General features: G+C 41.7%; 1 protein-coding gene across 1 annotated transcript; it reads right to left on the bottom strand.

Annotated features, from left to right (window-relative positions):
* Positions 1 to 5,148: 5,148 nt before the first annotated feature.
* Positions 5,149 to 6,920, bottom strand: LOC109207226. The gene is made up of 4 exons (XM_019370108.1): positions 6,334 to 6,920; positions 5,775 to 6,180; positions 5,517 to 5,730; positions 5,149 to 5,390 (listed from the first exon to the last, which is right to left on the bottom strand). The coding sequence occupies exons 1-4, from the start codon at positions 6,918 to 6,920 to the stop codon at positions 5,149 to 5,151; spliced, it is 1,449 nt and encodes a 482-aa protein (XP_019225653.1).
* Positions 6,921 to 17,320: the final 10,400 nt, after the last annotated feature.

Here is a 17,320-nt window from a genome sequence, read left to right as displayed (position 1 = left end):
TTTTATGGTTTATACTCATGATTCTCTTAAAACTTATTTCTAAACTGACTGCAGTCTGTACTTTCCGGCATTAGACTACTTTTCTAGAACCAATACTTTCTAAATCACTCGCTTAAAATACCTTAAGTTCTGACAATTGGATCCAAGTTGCCTAATGTGGGCTTCCTGTCTAAACGTATGTATCGAACCAGTCCGCTCGCTGCTTAATTTTTAATTTTAAAGACCAAACCAGTATGTGTAAAGGCATGCCAAACTAGATGTTATCTGATTTACGAGGTTTATGTGAGCCTTACCTGTTTGTTTGTTCATTCCCCCTACTTGTTACTTGTTTTTAAATGTCGATTAGAATTTTTGTCCTTTAAACTCCATAAAGGCCCCCATCCATTTCTTCCCCTTTTAGGATTAGAAGTCCTAATGCCCCGGGACTGATAGCTTGGGACGGGTAATAGCATGCAATAGGCAAACGATACCATTCCGCGCTCCAATACCTTAACGGGGTGGGAAAGGGTAGACATGGAGATGATGATTACACGATAACACTATGCGTACAATTGAGTACCAGTGTTGTGCGAATGATCCATGTAATATATAAACCTAGGACCCCCTCCCTCTTTATTAGTTTAACAATTTTCTGAATCTTAAAAAGTTGTTGCATTTTCGACTTCTGTTTTTCACATAATTTTCAGATTGTTCGCACTAAGTACTTGACTTCTTCCTACTTGCACTTTTAACTAAACTGCACCTTCCCTAAAATTCAGCACTTTTTTTAACCTTTTGTGCTTCTTATTTGTAATAATTTTCTTGTATTTGCAATGCTTGCTTGTTTACTTGTTTGTTTGCATTCAAAGTAACAATTGTAGCATGGCCGGGAACCACACTAGTGGATCTTGAGGGGTGCCTAATACCTTCCCCTCGAGATAATTTCTAGCCCTTACCCAAACTCTGGTTCTTCATCTCAAATTCTTCCTTAAAGTGTCCTAATGCACTATAATCATTAGGTGGCGACTCTTCAAACTCCAAAAATCCAATTCTCGCAAGGGAATAGAGTTGTCCTCCCGAATGTCGTGAACCCAATTCCGCGAGGAAAAAGGGGGCGTCGACAACATGGAGACTCTGCTGGGGATTCTTTAAGCTTTTACCACTTCATGTTATATGTGACTTTATTGTTTTCTTTATTGCTTTGTTTAATACCTTTATTCGAAACTAACTTGTCTTTTGTTTCTTTTTCTTAAACGCTTTCATTTACTGCTTTCCTTCAATACCGTTGTAATTTCTGAGCAATTATTGTAATCATTATGAACGTGAAAATACGTGAGAATTTGTTTTATTCTTGTAATTGCATCTTCAACATCATATTCCACTCGTGCCAAACAAATACCATAGCAACGCTTGATGAGTTGTTGCGCTCTTCCAATATTATTACCCCCTAAATTTGGAAAAGACATATTTGCGGTAAAACTAGTCGATCAGCGGTGCAGTCGACGGTTCCGTGCCTTTCCCTCTTGATTTGTCCGCTCAAGGGTACCGGTCTAGCACCCCATAGAAACCTTATTCTATTTAACTGTACATGCATCACTGTCAAACCTAGTCGAGTCAGTTATGTTGTCCACATAATGACTCTTTAAGATAGCCTTATCCAAAGTCCACTGGGTTCCCCTAGGACCCAAACGGACAAGACCATGCTCTGTGTATTTATTTGGAGAACTAAATGCTGTTTATGCCAATTATTGATTTAAATAGTCGAGTTCGGCGGGGGTGAGGGACTAACACTTTGTTTTGCAGAAAATGAGGCACGAAGTCCCCAGATTCGGCATGGTAACCAACATTCACCCAAGGTTGCTAAGCTGGTGGGAAGACCTTCACTGCCAGAATGCCGAGGGAAGCGAAGGGGGACACTTGGCTAGAGCTTACTTGCTACTGGGACTGCGTGAGCTGGTGAAGCTGTTCAATGGAGCTAAAGATGCCGAGTCTGGGGAAGGTCCTTCTGGGACCAAGTAGTTAGGAGTCTTTTCTTTTGCTTTAATGTAATAAGGCCCACGACCATTAGTAACATTTTATTTTCCGCAATTTTAGCGTCATTTTGGGATTCGTCTTATTTTTATCAATAAAATGAGGCATTTAGGATTATAAGTTCTCCAAATCAACTTGTCGCTAGGCCTACCTCGGGCACAATGAGGCACCCAAATTAGGACACGATTTATATTCTTGCACTATGTGTTTAAATATCACAACGTTTTCTCCTCATAATCTTTACTAACTTGTTACCTTTTTGTTTTACTTTTTGTTTTATTCCCCTTCCCCAAAGGTTAGTTCGTGCACTCTGGCATGATCATCTTAAGCAGAAGGGCACATCTCAATAACTGGACTATCAGAACCACCAGAGCCCGGAAGGCTTTGGGGTAGCAAGGCTAAACAAAAGCACCATGCATTTCATTTTTAGCTCACTNCTTCAACATTATATTCCACTCGTGCCAAAAAAATACCATAGCAACGCTTGATGAGTTGTTGCGCTCTTCCGATATTATTACCCCCTAAATTTGGAAAAGGCATATTTGCGATAAAACTAGTCGATCAGCGGTGCAGTCGACGGTTCCGTGCCTTTCCCTCTTGAGTTGTCTGCTCAAGGGTACCGGTCTAGCACCCCATAGAAACCTTGATTCCTCGAAGTAAAGCTCATTTTCTTCCTCGGAATTGGACTCTTCTTGGCTTCCTTCCACACTCTCAAGTTGGAGGGCATAGTGAGCCTCAACCAATATTTTCATTTGATCTTCTAAGGTGTGGATATGTTCATCATTGTAAGCCAAGCCTTGTTTCAAGTCCTCGAGTGCAAAGTTGTGCTTCTCCTCATTTTCAAGAATGGTCTCCAACATGAGCATCATTTTCTCATTTTGAGCATTTGAGAGTTCTTCTTGGTTTTGATCAAGTGCCAAGGAAGGATTTTCAACTTCAATCTCCAAGGAAGGTTCTTGGCTATCATTCACTTCCGAGGCTTTTTGAACCCTTAAGGCTTTGATCATTTCATCCATTTGTGAGTGCAACCTTGTAAGTGTCAAGTCATTTTGGAGACTATTTTCCAAAAGCTCCTCCAAGGCACTTTGTTCTTTGTTTCCTCCTTCAATTAAGCACTCCAACATGAGCTTCAACTCTCCATTTCGGCCATGCTCAACTTCTTCTACATCCATAGCCCTATAATTTTCATCACAAAAAGTAGAATCATCATAGCGGGGGCTTGAGGAAGGGAAGGACAAATAAGCACAATCATCTCAATGACCATTTTGAAAACCACACTTATCACAAATACTCCACTCATGGGTTTGAGATTGTGCGCAGAATCCACCCCCGGGAGAATTTAAGCAATTTTGCCACGAGTGTGGTCCTCCACAATAAGGACAAGGGTCATCAAAGTATGAACAACAACCATCCGACCGATGTTCATTATATGATGCCATTTTTCAAAACTAAGAAAATAAACAAGAAACAAATAATAAAAATAGATCAAGGTAAGAAAAATAACTACACAAATATTCACATGTTTGGACCAAAGCACTTACGCTTATTTCTCAAACAGCCTAAATTACGCCAAATTGTTCTCCGGCAACGGCGCCAATTTTGAAGATGTCCAAATCCACTACTAAAAAGTAAATGGACACGGTCACATGCAATATAATTTACCCAACTATGAGTCGGGGTCGAAGCCCACAGAGAACAATATGTAGGCGATTAGGAATGTAAGAGAATTATCACTTATCGCGCAATGCCAAACATTAAGAATTTGGTTTTTGGAAAATGATTATAACTAAATGCAAAAATATAAACTAACCTAGAAAGCAAGTAAAATGATCAATGGCTACAAGGATGAATGCATCGCGAATTACACTCAAGTAACGATCCAATGTATTTCACGATTTTACAAATATGAGCGAGTTTATCTTAATTAGCCACGAGTAATAATACTATATTAGCTTCTTCTGAAGACTAACAAGACTTCCTAATTGAATTATCCCTAAAACAATTAAGAGATTAAGAACTCCCGAATATGGCTACAAGTAGTTCTATCCTATCCCTAGGTAGAATCTATAAAATGAGGGTTAACGCCTCAAGTTCTTGTTAATTAATCTTTCCCAACCCCAAATTATCTTTTCCAAAATTAATTCGGAGTAAATGGGCGAGTCCTAGGGTTAGCTAATCCCTTTGGAAACATTAAAGAACAAGAATAATTAAAATAACAATAACTCACTTCATAAAAGAATAAAAATCATTCAATACATAAGCACAACAAGGTATTTAATCCACACTTTAAATATGAGTATTTCCATAAACAAGATTCAAGTGTTGAAAATAAATACTACACACTTAAATATTCAATACAAAGCAAGGAAATGAAGAAATAAACATAAATGGGTAAGAAATCCTTAACCACAAGCTTCAAATCTTCAAGACCCAAGTGTGTGTGCAAACCCTAGCTTCAAAACTTGTTCTTCTCTAGTCTATGGAACTGAAAATAAGCCAAAGATGTTCAGATGTTCCCAAAGATACTGCTAGGTCGAGTATTTGTGGGTTTGGAAATGAGAAAATGTGAAATGCCTAATTTGCCCAGGTCTGATGCCCGTTGACCGCATCTGCGGATAAATCCTCGCAGAGGCGGTTTCGCAGATGCGGATATCATATCGTAGAAGCGGAATGTTGATGTTTGTCTGGCACCGTAGATGCGGACTCCAAAGCGGATGCGCTACCGCAGAAGCGGAAAATAACTCGCAGATGCGATTCCTGGCAAATGATCCATCTCCGCAGATGCGGGATAGCTTCTGCGACAACTCTTCCGCAGATGCAGAATCACTGGAGAGTTTTGCATTGTTTTCACCCTCTTTTTCTCAATTCCATTTCAATTCAATTCAAATCACTTCATGGCACCATTTACCTGAAAATCTAACAATACACACCATAAACGACCTCATATTATAGTTAAAGGACATAAAAGCTAAGGAAAAGAGACTAGAATGAGTGGTAAAATCACCACTCATCATTTACAAGATCCAAGGGAAGTGTCGAAATGTCGTCAGAAAGTCATCTACCAATAATTCCCATCCCAAAGGATAGCCCGATATCGGTTATCCCAACAGAGTTGCTCTTCTTCTCCCCCTTTTCTTGCTATGCAACCGCCTTTGGCTTCTTTTCAACATCGGCGATAGCAATGATAGCTTTTAAATTTTGGTCAAACTCTTTATCCTCACAAATCATCCCAATAACTGGCCCATTGTTGTGAGCCAGCAATGGGTTATTGGTCACATTGGGGACCTCTTCATCTTTCAGCACTATCTGCTTTTGCTCTATTAGACTTTCGACCGCCCTTTTAAGAGTCCAACAGTCTTCAGTGTCGTGCCCTTCCGCTCCTGAATGATAAGCACATCGGGTACCGGGTCGATAGGAGGGTGACTCTGGGTTTTGCCTATTTTGGGGTACGGGTTGCGACAAACCCATTTGGACCAGCTTAGGGAAAAGGCTAGAGTATGATTCACCAATGGGCGTGAAGTTGGTTCTTCTGGGTGGCTCCCGGGCACGGGCATTGTATGGAAAATTATTTTGTGGGGGTCGGGGACTATATGGAGCATGGTGAGGAGGGTTATTTCTAGGAAGTGGAGCTCGATTTTGGTTAAACTGTTGTTGTGGTCGAGCGTATGGCTGGGCATTCATCACCGCATAAGGCTGAGGAGTCATGGAATAAGCCACATCCTGGTGAGGATAATTATGTTGCGGGATGTTTGAAGGGAAGTAACCTCGGGGTTGACAGGGTTTCTCAGACTTGAAGCCACCATCGCCACTTCTTCTTTCTTCTTTCTGTTTGCTACACCCCTTGACCCACTCTGGATTGCTTGGGACGTAGCTCTAATAGCAGACTGGCTCAATATGCAGCCTGTCTTCAAACCATTTTCGACCATCTCCCTAATCTTGATAGCCTCAGCAAACGGCTTTCCCATTGCAGACATCATGTTCTGGAAGTAGTCAGCCTCTTGGGCTTGTAGGAACACACTGACCATCTCGGTCTCATCCATTGGGGGTTTCACCCTGGCAGCTTGTTCGCGCCACTTGACAGCATATTCTTGGAAACTCTCCGAAGACTTCTTTTTGAGATTAGACAGAGAATTTCTGTCTGGAGCTATGTCTATGTTGTACTGAAATTGCCTGACAAAATCTCAAGCCAAATCATCCCATATGTGCCAGTGAGATATGTCTTGATCCATATACCACTCGGATGCAATTCTGACTAGACTTTCTCCGAGGTAAGCCATTAGGAGTTCTTCTTTTCTGCCCGCCCCTCTTAGTTGATTGAAATACCTCTTGAGGTGGGCTATAGGGTCCCCGTGCCCGTCATGCTTTTCGAACTTGGGAGTCTTAAAACCAATGGGCAGATGAACATGCGGGAACATACATAAATCGGCGTAGGATACACTCTTCTGGCCACTTAAACCTTGTATATTCTTGAGGCTTTGTTCCATGCTTCTCATTTTTTGAGTGATTTCCTCCTGCTCGGGATTCTTTGTAGCTCTCTCTGGTCCCGCGGTAAACTCATACCGAGGTTGTTGAGGGTAAGAATTGGTGGTGAAATGAGCTGTATCTGATGGAAAAGATGGTACTTGGAAAGTAAAGGATGATGGATCAAAACTTGGCCTGGGCAAAGTTGGCTGTGCCATAGCCGAGGTTGGTGGTGCGGTGAATATATTAGAAGCCACTCCCGAAATCAATGCCTGGGGGCGAACCTCAGAAGGCGTTCCGGAGAAATGGGCTGAGATGGTGGGATATCCAAGTGGGGTGTTCGAGTAATTTATTGGGATGTTGGAAGTTCCACTTGCTCTGGGAAGTAGCTCGGGGAAACCAGGTATTGCACTAGGCGGCTCTCTACCGTTGGACCAAGCGTCCCACATTTCCAACATGCGGAGGCGCACCCTATTCTCTTAAGCAGCCGCTGAATGAAGCATATGTTCCGATTGAAACCACTGTCGAGCAACTGGAAAGGATGGCGGAACGATTCTTCGAAGTCAACCGGATTTCATTTAGCAGAAATGACTTGCCCCCGAAAGGGGCTGCCCACAACAAAGCTCTTCATCTGACAGTTAAATGTAAAGGGTACTATGTAAAAAGAGTCATGCTGGATGGTGGATCTGGGGTCGACATCTGCCCTCTCTCAACTTTGCAAAGAATGGAAATTGGGACTGAGAGACTCAGGCCTAACAATGTTTGTGTGCGTGCTTTTGATGGCATCAAGAGAGACAGAATAGGGAGATTGATTTGATCTTGACTATCGGTCATGTGGATTTCGAAGTGACATTTCAGATCTTGGACATGGACACCTCTTATAATTTTCTCCTAGGAAGGCCTTGGATCCATGCTGAAGGGGCCATACCTTCTACTCTCCACCAAATGGTGAAATTTGAACAAGAAGATCAGGAAATCGTGGTCCATGGAGTGGACGAGCAATCAATTTATAGGGACCCGTCAGTCCCATGTCTCGAGGCTAGGGAAGGTAGTGAGCATATAGTCTATCAAGCTTTTGAGGTTGTGGTCGCAGATCAATGTGAGGAAGGAAGCCCGTGTCCAAAACCCTTTTTGTCAAATGCGTCAATCATGGTCGCTACTGAAATGATCAAGCACAGGTATAAGCCCGGGAAGGGGCTCGGGGTATCGTTGCAAGGTATCACGGAACCCGTCACTCTGGCTGCCAGTGAGAAGTTCTTCGGTGTGGGTTTTCAAGTCACGAAAGTTGATGTGACACGGGCAAATGAACGAAAGAGCAATGGTTGGGTGTTGCCTCAGCCGGTCCCACATCTCTCCAAAACATTCGTCAAGCCCAGATACATAGAGGAGGAAGATGAAGGCTTCACGGCCGAGGAAATTGAGGACATATGTGGAGCCATGAGGCAAATGTTATATGAAGCTCACATGGTCTAACCGGGAGAAGGCTCGAGCACTGCTAAGGTGCTATATATGGGCCCCGACGCCAAGCTTCAGAATTGGAAGGCTACTCCGTTCCCAGTCAGGCGGGAATCCCGGTAGTCCAGTCTTGCCACCTTTTCTGCATTCTGAGTTATTCCAGGGTGTAACTCGAATGTTTCTTTTAGTTTATCGTGTTTAAAATTCCAATGTAAACCCTTCTATCTTCAAATTCAATGAAATGAACTAAATTTTTTGTCGTCTATGAATCTCATTCTTTATTCTTTCTGATTTTTGTTACTTTTCTTATTTCTTCTTTTAGTTCTAATAATGCGGACTTAAATAACATGACATGCTTGCGGACTTCATGCCCAGATCCTAACACGCTGTCTAATTGTGAAATAATGAATCAAGAACCAGAATATTATGAAGATGAGGCTTTTAGGGAAATAAACCGAGAACAGGAACAATTTGAGAATAAGCCTAAGCCAAACTTAAATGAAACTGAGCCAGTTAATTTGGGTAGTTCAGAATAGGTCCAGGAAACCATGATAAGCATTCACACTGATGAAAAAGGATGCATTGATTCAACTTTTGTTCGAGTTCAAAGATGTGTTTGCCTAGTCCTATGATGATATACCAGGACTGAGTGTCGATTTTGTGGTACATAAATTTCCAACTTACCCCGGTTATCCCCCTGTCCAACAAAAGCAGAGAAAGTTCAAAACTGACATCAGTGACAAGATCAAAGAAGAGGTCACCAAACAGTTAAAGGCGAGGGTGATCCGAGTGGTCCGATACACCACGTGGTTGGCTAATGTGGTCCCAGTGCCAAAGAAATATAGGAAAACCCGAGTGTGTGTTGATTATCGGGATCTGAACAAAGCAAGTGCTAAGGACAACTTCCCTTTGCCAAACATCCACATCCTTGTTGACAACTGTGCCAAACATGAGATACAGCCTTTCGTGGATTGTTATGCTGGATATCATCAGGTCTTGATGGATGAAGAAGATGCAGAAAAGACAGCCTTCACCACGCCTTGGGTACCTATTGTTACAGAGTCATGCCTTTTGGTTTGAAGAACGCCGGGGCAACTTACATGAGAGCTATGACTGCCATCTTTCACGACATGATGCACCAGGAAATTGAGGTATATGTGGACGATGTGATCATTAAATCAAGAATGCAGGACGACCATGTTCGGGATCTAAGAAAGTTCTTTGAGCGTCTGCGTAAGTATGACCTGAAGTTAAATCCAGCTAAATGTGCATTTGGAGTTCTGTTTGGGAAGCTTTTGGGATTTATAGTTAGTCGGAGGGGCATCGAGCTAGATCCAACAAAGATAAAGTCTATTCGGGATTTGCCTCCTCCAAGAACCAAGAAAGAGGTTATGAGTCTGTTGGGAAGGTTGAATTACATCAGCCGGTTCATTGCTCAGTTGACTTCCACATGTGAGCCCATATTTAAGCTATTGAAGAAGGATGCGGCGATTAGATGGATAGATGAGTGTCAGGAAGCTTTCGACAAAATCAAAGAATATCTGTCAAATCCGCCAGTCTTGGTCCCACCCGAACCTAGAAGGCCTTTGTTTTTGTATTTGACAGTCTTGGAGAATTCCTTTGGATGTGTTCTCGGGCAACATGATGTGATCGGGAAGAAAGAACAGGCAATATACTATTTGAGCAAGAAGTTCACTAGTTATGAAACCAAATACACTTTGTTGGAAAGGACTTGCTGCGCCCTAACTTGGGTCGCTCAGAAGCTTAGGCATTACATGTTGGCCTACACCACCTATCTCATCACCAGGTTGGATCCTTTGAAGTACATATTCCAGAAGCCGATGCCCACAGGGAGGTTGGCAAAATGGCAAATCCTTCTCACTGAGTTCGACATAGTCTATGTCACTCGCACGGCAATGAAAGCTCAAGCTTTAGCGGATCACCTAGCTGAAAATCCTGTTGATGATGAATATCAGCCCTTGAGTACCTACTTTCCGGACAGGGAAGTAAATTCAGTTGAGGTAATTTCAGAAGACACCAATGCTTGGAAAATGTTCTTCAATGGAGCTATGAACGCAAAAGTTGTCGGGATTGGGGCAATCTTGATCTCACCCACTGGTCAGCATTATCCGGCTATAGCCCGGCTTCGGTTTTTCTGCACAAACAACACTGCCGAGTATGAAGCCTGCATTATGGGTATGAACATGGCAATCGACCAAGATGTGGAAGAATTGTTAATCATGGGAATTTGTAATTGATTATCCGACAAGCTCAGGGAGAATGGGAAACTCGGGATGTCAAGCTTATTCCATACAGGCAATATGTTGAAGGTCTTAGCAAGCGGTTCAAATTCGTCGAGCTCAGGTACATTCCTCGGTTTCACAATGAGTTAGTCGATGCACTAGCTACTTTGGCCTCGATGTTGCCATATCCGGGCAATGTCCACATTGACCCGTTGGAAATCCAAATCCGAGAAAGGCATGGTTATTGCAATACGGTTGAGGTGGAACCAAATGTTCAGCAATGGTATCATGATATCAAGAGATTTTTGAAAACAAAGGAATATCCTGAGCAAGCCAGTGGAGACCAAAAGAGAACCATTAGAAGGCTTGCCATTGAGACCAAAAGAGAACCATTAGAAGGCTTGCCAGTGGCTTTTTCTTGAGCAGAGAAGTCTTGTACAAAAGGACTCCGGATCTGAACCTTTTAAGATGTGTGGATGCCCAAGAGGCCGGAAGAATCATGAATGAAGTACACGCAGGAGTGTGTGGACACCATATGAATGGATACGTCCTTCCAAAGAAAATCCTTCGAGCAGGTTATTACTGGATGACTATGGAAAAGGATTGCTTCAGTTTTGTCCGAAAGTGTCATCAGTGTCAGGTACACGGTGACCTGATTCATGCACCGCCTTCAGAATTACATCCTATGTCAGCACCATGGCTGTTTGTTGCTTGGGGTATGGATGCCATTGGGCCAATCGAGCCAAAAGCTTCAAATGGGCACAGATTCATATTAGTTGCCATTGACTACTTCACAAAGTGGGTCGAAGCAGTCACTCTCAAAGCCGTCACTAAGAAAGCAATGGTAGACTTCCTGCACTCTAACATCATCTGTCGTTTTGGTATCCCTACAACTATCATTACGGACAATGCTGCAAACTTGAATAGTCACTTGATGAGGGAGATATGTGAACAATTTAAGATCACGCATCAGAATTCTACCCCTTATCGGCCCAAAGCTAATGGTGTTGTTGAAGCGGCAAACAAAAAAATCAAGAAGATTCTTAGAAAAATGATTCAAAGTTCGAGACAATGGCATGAAAAGTTGTCGTTTGCATTGTTGGGATATCGCACAACTGTGCGCACATCAGTCGGAGAAACACCCTATCTATTGGTTTATGGCACTGAAGCCGTAATACCCACAGAAGTTGAAATTCCATCTCTCCAAATCATCGTTGAAGCTGGGATTGAGGATAATTAGTGGGTCAAGACCCGTCTAGAACAGTTAACCTTGATTGATGAAAAACGGATGGCCGCAGTTTGCCACGGGCAGTTGTATCAACAAAGAATGGCCCGTGCCTACAACAAGAAAGTGCGGCCTAGGAACTTTGAAGTGGGGCAACTCGTTTTGAGACGTATTCTCCCTCATCATAAGGAAGCAAAAGGAAAGTTCGCTCCAAACTGGAAGGCCCATACATTATAAGAAAATTATTGCCGAAAGGGCATTGTACTTGGGAGACATTGAAGGAAATGACCCTTAAAGAGCTGTCAGTGCATACACGGTCAAAAGGTATTACGTTTAACCCTTCTGCGGTACCAATATTATCCGATTGGGATGACGAAGGCTTTCATTCTCGCTACCTCAAACACTTCAACCCTTTGCTAACCCTTTGAGCTGGTTACCTTTCTTTGATTACCCTCTTTGGAACCCGAAAATGTTTGTCAAAAAAAAATCAAAAAACAAAGTTTCCCTGAACTACGTTCGACTTGATTCCGAAAGGATACGTAGGAAGCCTCTCTAGGGTTCAGTCACACCAAAACAAAAATCCACATTTCCCCAAAAGTTGAAACTGGGGCAGAATTTATAATGGTTCGGTGACAGTCGCCCGAAAGGTTCCAAAGTTGTAATTCAATCCAAACTCTTTTTTACCCAAAATCCTGTTCAAAGCCCTTCGGATCGATCAGTAAAGAAGTTCACAATGAGAGGTTGTTGGATCCGATAAAATGAGAGATGGTGAAAACCCACACGGGCACCGTAAGGCGATGGTGAGCAGAGAAATTGAAAATGAGAGAGTCTTGTTAGTGAAAACTCGCAAAGAGCACTATAAAGCGATGGTAAGAAGAGAAATGAGAGAGGTCAATCGGCAAAAACCCGCAAAGGGCGCCATTGATTGAAAAGAAGGAATTCCTTACAACCATCGGCACTGATAGAGTCCTGGCAAGGTTTCTCGGTTTTGAGATACGAGTTATGATGGGTTTATGAGAGATTGGATGGTTGCGCAGATCGGGTATCCAGTCCAAGAAGCATTTCATGTCTATTGAAGTCTGCATGCACTCCAGATAAGTCCTTCTTCCTTCCCCCCGAAAGGGACACTTCTCGTTAAATTCATTATCCTGTCCTTTGTTTACTTTTCTTTGAATCCCTTTCGATTTAATCCTCCTCCGAAACTAATACAAAGAAAAGATGGCAAGATTGGTTTTACAGGGTTCTGCTTAACAAAAGCCAAATTCAAGGAAAAGCACCCAGCCTCAGCAAGTGCATCAAGTCGATCTCGACTGGCCATGATGGCCGATGCTCCAGAGTCAAAATTATTGAAAAGCAAAGAAATCCAAAGTAAAGTGCCCATAAAGGCAAAATAAGATGAAAAGGCCAAAGCCCCACACGGTTTAACCATCATGTGAGATTTTGGAAAGACAAGATCCCTGGGTTCAAAAAAGAGATCGACTCCAGAAAGCCAGCGAGCAATAAAGGTTTTAATCGAAAGAGTTGGGATGAGATCAAGTGATCAAAACAATCAAGGCCACAAAGCCAACCACCGTTTCAAACTAACAATTGTTCTTTGTTTGAAAAACAGGAAACAGGAAACAGGTGTAATTCAAAGCAACCTTGCAAGAAGCAGGTGCGACCAAAAAGAAACTGCGCAAGAGCTAGAAATAGCTTTGCAGCGACAATCCAAAAAAGAGAAGTCCCCTCCAAAATTCTTTCCCGCATTCACTCATTCCATGAAAAAAAAAAGAAGAGAAGAAAAATTCAAAATCATGGTAGTCTAGGGTCCCCAATCTCTAGCTATATTTTTTCCAACATAGGGTCCCATCCCCTAGTCGCTTCCAACATAACCTGTTAGTCTTTTCCATTATAGAGCTCCACTCCCTAGTTGATCCCCGGCATAACCCGTGGACCTCCCTGACATAACGCGAGGACCTTTTTTCTTTCCCGGCATAACCCGAGGACCTTTTTTTCTTTTCTGGCTTAACCCGTGGACCTCCCCGGCATTACCCGAGGGCCTTTTTTCTTTTCCGGCATAACCCGATGATTTTCCCGGCATAACCCGAGGACCTTTTTTCTTTTCCTGCATAACCCGAGGACCTTTTTCTTTTCCGGCAAAATCCGATGACTTTCCCGGCGTAACCCGAGGACCTTTTTCTTTTCCGGCAAAACCCGATGACTTTCCCCGCATAACCCGTGGACCTCCCCGGCATAACCCGAGGACCTTTTTTCTTTTCCGGTATAACCCGATGACTTTCCCGGTATAACCCGAGGACCTTTTTTCTTTTCCGGCATAACCCGATGACTTTCCCGGCATAACCAGAGGACATTTTTCTTTTCCGGCATAACCCGATGACTTTTTCGGCATAACCTAAGGACCTTTTTCTTTTCCAGCATAACCCGATGACTTTCCCGGCATAACCCGAGGACCTTTTTTCTTTCCGGCATAACCCGATGATTTTCTCGACATAACCCGTGGACCTCCCCGGCACAACCCGAGGGCCTTTTTTCTTTTCTGGCATAACCCGATAAATTTTCCGGCATAACCCGAGGACCTTTTTCTTTTCCGGCATAACCCGATGACTTTCCCAGCATAACCCGAGGACCTTTTTCTTTTTCGGCAAAACCCTATGACTTTCCCAGCATAACCCTAGGACCTTTTTCTTTTCCGGCATAACCCGATGACTTTTCCAGCATAACCCGAGGACCTTTTTTTTTCTTTCCGACATAACTCAGTCATTTTTCCAGCATAACCTGGTAATCTTTCCAACTTAGGGCCCCCGATCCCTAGTTGATTTCATTTTAGATATAGGGTCTCCACTCCCTAATCTCTTTTCCTCAAGGATACACAATCCTGATTTTATTGCTTTCAATAAAGAAATAGTTTAGATTCTGTTACAATAATTCACGAAATTTTTCTTGTGAAAACTGGGGCAGAAAATTTCGTTAGGTTGTTTGCTTTGGTGCATGAACAGGTTTTTACCTTGAGGCACAAGGTTTGAGATGACCAAAAGAAGAAGTCTCAACCCAAATAAAAGAAAAGAAGAACAAGAAAAGAAGTTGAACTCTAAGTGTAGAAGCGGAGAAAAGATGCGGACTGCTCAAGATATGATTGAAGTCACAAGTTTTGCATGTCCGCCCTGATCCGAAAAGCTGAAGAAGAATGAACCAGCGGTTGCAGCTAACGAGCATCGAGATTCAGATCAGAGTCTGCAGGAAGAACCATCTAAGACTCAAGATCAAGCTTTAGAAGGTTTATAGATAGGAATCTTGTAACTCGTAGTTGATAGATTTAGCTAGTTTAGCTTTCTATCTTTTATTTCGGTGTAATAAGGAGCTCAGCAAGCAGAAATAGCAGCAACAACAGTGAAATCACAGTTTCCCGGTAGTCCCAGCTACCAAACCTTCCAGAACTACACTGACCTGATTCCTTTATAGCCAAGGATATGTAGGCAACCTCCGAAGCAAGGTTCGGTTAGACTTTTTTTCAAAAGATGCTTCTCATGGAATTTCAAACGGGAAAAAATCGTTCGTAATTGATCATTTTATCTTTGCCCAAAAACCCTTCATTTTCCGAGCAAACAGGAGCAGCTGTGAGCATGTGATTTTTGCCCTATATGAATTACTCCTATAAAATCCAAGAAAATAGATTTTTTCCAATTATTTGCCATTTTATATGAATTTTGTGGATTTTTATTAATTATTTGCATTTTTGTGCACGTATTATTTCTATTAAAATCATGAAAAATGCCAAAAATACCATGCATTGCATTTAGTTTTTTTTTTTTACATTTTTAGGATTAATTAATTAATTGTTTATTTTATTAAAAATGAAAATCATAAAAAATGGCCCACTTTACATTTTTACCTTTTAATTTTTAGATTAGTGATTTTTCTCTTTTAATTTAGGATCAAGTAATTTTATAATTACTGTAATTAGATATTTGGCTTAATTTTACAATTTTAGATTAATTTATGATTTTAATACAGGATTTTTACTTAACGGAATAGAAAAAAAAAAGGAAATAAAGAAGTTAATTGAAGAGAAGGGTTTAAAATTGAATTTGGGCTGATTTTATGCCCAAACCCGTTCCCAAACACATCCTAACCCAGGCCCAAAATTTCCTTACCCGGTCCACCCACTTTCATAGCCAAAACGACGCCGTATCCCTTTGTCTTGGTCCCAGCCGTTGATCACTTTGGATCCAACGGCTCGAAACTAGGCGTTTGGTTAACATATAACTTTCCTAAACAGACCCCCTACCCCCAAAAGTCCCCTCACTTCGTCTCTCTCGATCTCTCTCTTACCTCTCTGAAACACCGCCACTGGCCGCCACCGGAAATCGCCTCACGGCGGCGGCGATACTCCAAACCTCCCCAAAACGATACCATACAACCCTTGTCCCATCCTCTTCTTGAATCCAACATCAATTTCCTCAAAAGCTCTCTCAAAAATCTCTCCAATTTCAGATCTGAGACCAAACCCTAGTTCACCCAAATCTTTCCAAACCTGTCCAACTTCTAACCAGACAACCACCACACTCCCTCATCTCATATCTCCTACCAGTTACCCTAGAAAACCCGCCAAAATCGGTGAATTTTAGATCCAAGAGTCCAGAAGAGACCCTAGTTCAACCTTGTGCAAATTTTTGGAGTATTTTATTTGTCTTGGGTCGAGACTCATGTGAATCGACTGCTTCTGATAAGAGCAATCGTTTTACATTAGTTTCGACCCATTTCGAAGTCACCACTGATGCATGGCCAGGTCGTAGCCTTCTTTGTTCGTTGGATCGCTTCAGTCGACGATTCATTCCGTTTGAAAGAAAACAGTACCCTTCCTCTTTCTTTTCTTTTCCTTTTTTTTTGTTTTTGTTTTTATTTTTTCTGTTTCTGATTTTTCCTTTTATTTGTTTGAATTGATTTCTGATTATCTACTTGTTTGAATGTGCTTCGAGTATTTAATTGTTTAAATTAGTTTTATTGGCTATCTATTTAAGTTAATTTGAACATCTTACTTGTTTGGAATTAGTCTGGATTACTTAGTTGAGTAATTTAGTTTCATTATTTGTTTGTTTTCTTTTGGATTAGTTTTTACTATTCACTTGGTCGAATTAGTTTAGATTGTTTAAAATCACTGTCCCTGTTTGGTCAGTCGTCTGAATCAACTAATTGACGACTGATTTGCATATCTTTCATGTTGTTTGAACTTAGTTGATTAAGTTGCTAATTAATTACAGAATGGTCAAACATTTAGGTTAAGTTGTGGCATTTGTTTTACTTTGGCTTGGTCTTGGGTTTGTCCTGGGCCATTTGGCCATGATTTGGGCCTGGGTTGGTCCATTGGGCCATGATAATTGGCCCAGACTTAGGAGGTTAAGCAAACAATCAAAATTTAGGTCAAAACTGTTGAAAATTGCAATAATCAATAAATGGGAGGGTAAAATTGGGTTTCTATATAGGTTAATATCAGAAGGTTCTAGGTCTTTGGACAGCTGTCCCCATTTTTAGCAAAAGATGCTAAAATGGGTGGGAAAAAGGACAGACAGCTATAAAAGATGTTGTACTATTCCGATTTTTAGAATTTTAGGTTAGAATATTCCTTTTTGATGCCTTTTTGTGCACTCTATAAAAGGAAAAATTCCCTCATTAACGGACTCCTTGAGCACTTTTCTACACAAAAGGTTCTGAAAAACACACAGAGATACTGCTTTGAAAATCCATACCGATTCTGAAAAATACCAAGATGAACACAAAAATACTCTAAAATACTGGTTTCTTTAGCTGGGATTTCTGGTTTAAGGCTGGTTGATTTGGGTTGATTTTCTGGTTGGTTTTCTTGGTTGCTGCTCTAATACTCCTGCTGTTCTATTTGCTGCTACTTTTCTTCCAAGTTTTCTTCCAAGAG

This window comes from Nicotiana attenuata, unplaced genomic scaffold, assembly GCF_001879085.1.
Source record: "Nicotiana attenuata strain UT unplaced genomic scaffold, NIATTr2, whole genome shotgun sequence".
Classification (NCBI taxonomy): Eukaryota; Viridiplantae; Streptophyta; class Magnoliopsida; order Solanales; family Solanaceae; genus Nicotiana; species Nicotiana attenuata.
The sequence above is the reverse complement of the archived record's forward strand: the minus strand, read 5'-3'. Positions and strand labels throughout refer to the sequence as shown.